General features: G+C 44.0%; 1 protein-coding gene across 1 annotated transcript; it reads left to right on the top strand.

Moving 5' to 3' along the window:
* Positions 1-2,190: 2,190 nt before the first annotated feature.
* On the top strand, positions 2,191-3,184 carry LOC128305323 (coagulation factor XI-like). Its single transcript, XM_053042710.1, has 2 exons — positions 2,191-2,830; positions 2,901-3,184. Exons 1-2 carry the CDS (start codon positions 2,191-2,193, stop codon positions 3,182-3,184), a joined length of 924 nt encoding a protein of 307 aa, XP_052898670.1.
* The last annotated feature ends 3,485 nt before the right edge of the window (positions 3,185-6,669 follow it).

Here is a 6,669-nt window from a genome sequence, read left to right as displayed (position 1 = left end):
CTAACCGTTCAGTATGAATAGGGAAAAAAGATGTGAAACGCTTTAATCCTACACTTGGATAGAAACTTTTTTTTTAAATAAAGCTCAACCGCATGGCTTATACGGCCTTATATCAGAGAGAGACTTAATTTTAATACCGGCATTAGTCGTAAAAAAATGTGTAGCTTTAAAATATTTACCCCATCGTTAGGATGGGTCTCATGTTCATCATACATGAAGACGATGATGACTGTAAACGAATGCTAATCGTCTGCGCCATAAATCATTACTGCGCTCGAGATGTAAATTATATTGCATTATGAAGATATTTTAATGTGGCACAATAAAAGTTTGCAACAAAAGGTAAAATAAAACGACAACCTCGCATTCCGCAGCATGATTGCGGAAAACACCGGCAATTGTGATGGCAGGCGATGATACAGCCTGCCAGGCGCTATCGTTATCTCATCTTAACCGTTCAACAAAACGCTCCGATTACGATAATGATCGTAATGAGGTAGTTCGGATGTTTTTACCACAGCGAAAATAAACGAACAACAAACAACAAAGATTGTCCGGGAGAAATGAAATGGAACAGATAGCCAAAACCACACCGTAAGTCCGTGGGGATGGTCAAATGTGTGGGTTTTTTATGTGCCAAGCAGTGAAATAAAATATGTGCTTGCGGCACGCATCGTCAGCAGCGTTAGTAGGCGATGATTCACATAGCGGTGGGCCGTGGGAATGATTGTGATTTGATGGAACTCGTTCGTTCGGTGGTTTGTTCGTTTATTGAATGTAACAATTCCAGGGCTTTACTTGATTCCTTCTGGTATGATAAACATTTAAACAACCACAGAACAAAATCTTCTTCAAGCAGCTGGTTTGTTACAACTAGTAGATATCGAGAGCATAGAGCAGATTATTAAGAAATTGAAACATAACAAACGACTTTGTGTTAAAATTGTTTGCAAACGTGCAAAGAATACTGTAGATTTTGTTATCTGGAAAACTATTTATTCTAACATGTGAAAATGCTACTCCGAAGTTAATGCCCTAATATTTCCTTTATGCGTCTAAAAGCTCTCTATTTTGCATACCTTTAGGCGCCTTTATTCTCGTTATCTAGCTTTAAACGAAAAATAAAACAAGAAAATAAGCAGACACCTGTGACAAAATCTTTTATATGAAACTACTTGAATAGAAATAAATTTTACAAATTATTATTTCTCAATTCAATGAATGTACAACTTATTGAAAAACTACCTAACGAACATGTTAGGTAAGTCACACAATTTCTCGTTACTTACCGATTATTTTTGCTTGCGTCAGTGCAAAAACTCCTTCCCAGGTCCGTTAACCCACAGAAAGCAGAGTACCATCACCGCACACTAAACGGATGTCACCTAAACGTCACATGAAATGACAATGGCAGCTGCAATCTGCTGCTGGCGTGGTGAATATGGAGCGGTTGCGGTATGGTACGGAGAACCGCTGTTTTCCTATTTTCTGCTCCCGTCAGCGCTCAAACCAACAACCATTGTGGCGTGGCGTTAATCGGTGGCCAGAGAAGCATGATGACTCTTACAAAATGGACCCACACACACACACACACACACATTCACGCTCTCACTATGTACGAGGGGATTTTTTGGTGAGGTATTAAGCCAGGGTGTACTCTTTTTTTGTAATGGCAACTTTGAAGCTTTAAAACCCCGACCTCCGGAAGCATATTCTGAATGGGATTTTGTAGCGATGAACGATGAACGAGTAGCAAATTGGTTAAAAAAAGCGGACTGGAACAAAGAGTGTCCGACTGTAGCCACTGCGTACTTGTTATGATCCTCATTGTGGTACGGGATTTGCACGGCAGATGAAGGATACAAACGTGACCCACACACGTACAGCGCCACAACAAGGGCAAAAATGAAAAAGAAGGTGCGATAAACAGTAATGTCTTTTTAATGACTGCTTTTGGTACTGTGCTCGGGGCTAGATTATCAACGTGTCGTTCGCAGCCGACCTGCCCGCAGCATTCACAAGGTGAAAATCCATCCGATTTCGGTGTCGGTGGCGGTGTTCTGCGAGTTGTGCTGAAGACAATTTAAAGAACTAGTCTCGGTTGAGGGGCGTTTTGTTTTTGGCCGTTGTTTGGTTTAAATTATTCTCAGCAATACGCTAGACTTCCACCACTCTGAAAGCCACCCAGTGATGGTGAGTGTCAGTGTGCGTCTTGTGATTAGTCTCACTGTTTTGCAGACAGCCGTTCCGCAGCGTGAAAGCGAAGGTACGAGTCCGAGTGCGGTGGAATGTGGAGTACGCAATGCATCCGTGGGTTGGCCATTTCACGTGGGACTCTATCGGACGGAGAATAACAAAAGTCTCTACTTCTGCGGAGGTACGATCGTAACCAGCTGGCTGGTGATCGGTTCGGCACACTGCGTAAAACCCTACCGGAGTGAGATCCTTGCGGTGCACTACGGTGTCATCGATTTGACCCAGAAGGAGTCCACCAACTGGTGCGGTGTGGAGTCGGTTATCATACATCCCGACTATCGAGCACCTGATTTTAGTGCCGATATAGCTCTCCTGCAGCTGCAGGATGCGATACCGTTGGGGACACTAGCCCGTCCGATCTGTCTGTGGCCGGAACCGGCGGACCAGGAACCGGCACCGCAGGGCGGGGAAGATCTAGAGGGTACGCGCGGTACCAGTGTGGGTTGGGGTATTGGGGCGCACAATGTGTACACGAGCGTGCTGCAGAGCGCCATGACGGTAGTGTTACGACAAAGCCGCTGCATGGAGGTGTTTACGCAGAAGTTGTTCGAGCACAACGATTTCTTTTGTGCTGGTAAGTGTGCTGACCGAGGGGGAGAATACGCTAGGAAAAGCACCCTTAATACCTAACTGTGTCACTACAGTAACGCCAGTGTGCAGCGGCAGTGGAGGCAGCGGGTTCTACGTTGAGCGTAAGGATCGTTTCTATCTGCGAGGCATGACAACGTTCGGCATTGCACCGAAGGGCTACTATCAGTGTGGTGTTAACACATTGACGGGATTGCTTAATGTGGCCAGGTACACCGGTTGGATAAGGGACCGCATGCAGGCGTTTGAGTCACAGCACTCACCAATGGAGTCAAGCCAGAGTTCAGACACATCCGAAAATCGAAATCAACACCCTGACCCAATCGGCAGCACCACGTGACCGTTGTTTATGTAATGTAGAAAAAAGGTGGAAAATAAATTCATGTCTAGAACTTTCTAGTACGAGTCATGCACAGCGTTTCGCTTGCGGGCAGGCACCCGCACAAAGCACATCGGTGGGGCTTTATCTAACTTTAATGATCGTATGCCAATAGTACAAGCTTCGTGGACGTGCACGCGGTGGAGAAGGTGGTGTGATTTATTAGTATAATTTACTGTTCATAAACACGCCTTTTGTTGGCAGCCAAATTATTACATGTGTATCGCTCACGCCCGGAATCCATCGCTCATTTGCTCATCGTATGATGCAACATCAAAGAAGCTCGAGCAGATAAAAGAGGGACTGAGTTTTTTGTTTTTGAAATTCTGTGATTATAACATTTCCGTCAATGTAGTAACATACGTTGGGTGGTCAAATTGCATTACACGTTCGAAAGTGGGAATTCGACAATTTAGTTCAACAACCAGCCGGCACGTTGCAACCGCAAGTATTGTGTTCCTATTTAAACAGAGGAACTTAATGAACTTCGCTGCTGCTGAACTTGCTGCTGGTTTAGGTATGAGATGACATATTGTTCAGGTCCTCCGAAAAAAATCTACCACTATAATATTAAACGCCGTAAGGTATGCAATTATGATAACAAAATCGGATCTATCTATCTATAGGTCTTGTGTATAAGTTCAATTCTATAGTTTGATTGATATGCTGTGCTTAATGGTAGATAATTTTCGAAAATATTGCTGATTCTTCATAGCTTAGCACGTGTTTAATTTAATCAGCGTAGAGGGGTTCTAATTACTGCCAATGGAATGAAATATTTAAAATGCCATGGGGGACTCATGACGATTGCTCTATTTATATCCAAATCCACGAAGATCTTGGCCAGACATTGATGTTGTGTTACATACTTATTGTACTCACCGCTGGGCAGTAGATTCTGCCTATGAAGAAACGTTCCGGATGGAAATTGGTAACGGTCATGTCGTGCGAAAAACCAATACTACAGATTTATTCTTTAGTTTCCTCTATTTATGGAAACCTTTATTCATCGTAATTTTGTAGCAACAAGCTTTACCCATCATCTAAAATCCCTTACTCCATCGAAACCCATCAACAGATGACCATTTACCAAGTGATACAAGTTGCTTTAGCTAACTCCCAAATCGCCATTCCGCCCTTATGGCACATTAAATATCAATCGTCCACTGGTCGGTGTGTGTGCTGGCGGGATACGTTAGAAAGATTTTCTTGAGAAGCAATGAAGATTGTGCTTACTTTCAGCTATTTTTGGCCCATCGTTTCCTTGTACTCGAGAATGAAGAAGCCCGCAAGAAGCGATACTCTCCGAGGAAAAGCGCAACACATTCGTACAACTGATTATTACATACACACACATACTGTTTCTCAGTGCTTTACCAGCAGCCATCATTCCAGATCGGCAGTGCGGGTTGGAAGGTCTCTAGTGAATCATATTTTAACATAAACTTTACCAACACGTACCATTATCGCCTTAATCTAACCCAGACAAACGCACCGATCTCTCCCATCCCCGGGTCCGGGTGGTCTTCAATCGACGGAAATAGTTAGCCGGGTGGGAAGGCAGCTCCGAGTGCCACTACCCGAACGCTCGTTTCCGATTGACGCACATATTGCTCGTTTTGATTGCTTCCTATCGTTTACAGTTTGTGCTTCCTGCGAAGGAAATGAGTGTACCATCCCCATGGAAAGATCGATCGAACAAGTGCACATTTCGGATTGCAATGTCACGAGAACCGGGGTTCCGTAAGTACGTATGCTGTTCTTATCCTTTTTGCAGAAGCAAAAAAAGGGATGGTTTCTTTCGTTGAATGTGGTAGAAAAGCAAGAATCGTCTCCATATTCATTGTCTTGCCTTTACTCCATTCCTTTTTTGTTATCTTCTATCTGATCCTTTCCTCATCCTTACCAGACGGTTGCCAGACGGTGGTAGAAAAGGGATTGAACATTGCCTTTCGGTCAATATGTTCGGATTGGGACCGAACAGCATGTTTCAGCCGATGGCGAAGCAGTGACCGAAGGATGGGATTGTTGGGATGGGAGGAAATCAGGAAACCCATCGAATATGGTGAACATCGGCATGATTGACACCGAGATGAGTATTGCAAAACACGGCTGTTCATATTTAATGAAGGTTGTGGAGAATTTCATCTACTCAATTGGTTCCCATTTTACTGACAAAGCAGACTCATGAATTCCTTTTTCACTTTTGTCTCACGATTGCTCGTGAGTAATAAGTCGCTCCCACTATTCCGATCGCTACACGGTTTCAGTGTAAACTCACCATACACGCACAGAGCAATATTTACCCCATTTCCAAAAATTCCTACCGAGGGTGGCCACAAAAGGCGAAAATATTAATGAGGATAAATTTGCCCGCCGATAAGTTCGTTAAAGCGTTCCGTCCGAGCGATCGTTCTACCGACGCGCTACGACGGAAAACGAGAACCGATTGGACCGGAAGTTGCTTCCTCTTTGCTGTAGCGCGCACACACATACACACACACACACACACATACATCCATTTTCACATTGGCCATTTGCCAGGACTAGGTGACGTGCCCAACCGGGCACATCCACTTCGCACCGGTCCGTTCAAGCGAAAGAAATCGTTGGCGCCGCGATGGAAGGAAACAGAAAGGGATGTCCGGGGAACAGGAAGAAGAAAGTAAAAACAACCCCCGAGAACGAATTTGTACTGCAATTTATCATATAAATTAAACTTTTTCCATGAATCATTAAACTAATTTCTCATTCCCGATACGATAATGCAAATTTTTACGCCCTGTAGTGGCTGCGCCATCTTTCTGCTGGCGTTTTGGGCTCGGACGGGGCTTGCCTGGCCGGAAAGCTTCCGGGGTCGATTGAGAAGGTAAGGTGGAGGTGGAGAAAAGTTGACCGAGTAGAGCCCGCTATGGAAGCACCGCGGTGTATGTGTACTTGGCAGATTGCAGCCAGGAAGGCCAGTAACAGATGCAACACATCCACCGGAATCAGTGTCATAGCGGGATTTCTTGGCGTGAAGCTGGGCGGAAACAGGGTTAAAGTGAACCAAAAGAGGTTTTTTCTCCTTGTATTGCTTCTTTTTGCAGTACCGGCCCTAAATGGATGGTGCTCAGGGAGCTATTTTCGCATTACAAGTAAATAGCTTGACGTTGCCGTAATGTATGCGCTCGAGCGCACTATGGCAATGACATTTTATGGGCGACAGGGCAATATAGCTTCGTTTTATTTGATATTAAAATTCCATAGTGAATAATTCATCAGTTTTATTGTGTTTCAGTTATTTTTCAATATAATGTAAAGTAAAAATGCTTACTTCAAAGTGTGCTAAATTGTTAGTAAACTGTCATCCATTGAGTTAGGTACACTCAGGAAGCAATTTATTGCGACCAAAACGCACTGCATAATGCATAAGAAAGCACAATATTTGTGACACGTTTGAATGT

Source organism: Anopheles moucheti, chromosome 3, assembly GCF_943734755.1.
Source record: "Anopheles moucheti chromosome 3, idAnoMoucSN_F20_07, whole genome shotgun sequence".
Lineage (NCBI taxonomy): Eukaryota > Metazoa > Arthropoda > Insecta > Diptera > Culicidae > Anopheles > Anopheles moucheti.
The sequence above is the reverse complement of the archived record's forward strand: the minus strand, read 5'-3'. Positions and strand labels throughout refer to the sequence as shown.

What these genes read in the sequence shown, in the direction of transcription:
- LOC128305323 (XM_053042710.1), top strand. Translation starts at nt 2,191, where the DNA reads ATGGTGAGTGTCAGTGTGCGTCTTGTGATTAGTCTCACTGTTTTGCAG. An exon ending in CAACGATTTCTTTTGTGCTG is followed by an intron (nt 2,831 to 2,900) that starts GTAAGTGTGCTG and finishes GTGTCACTACAG; the next exon opens with TAACGCCAGTGTGCAGCGGC.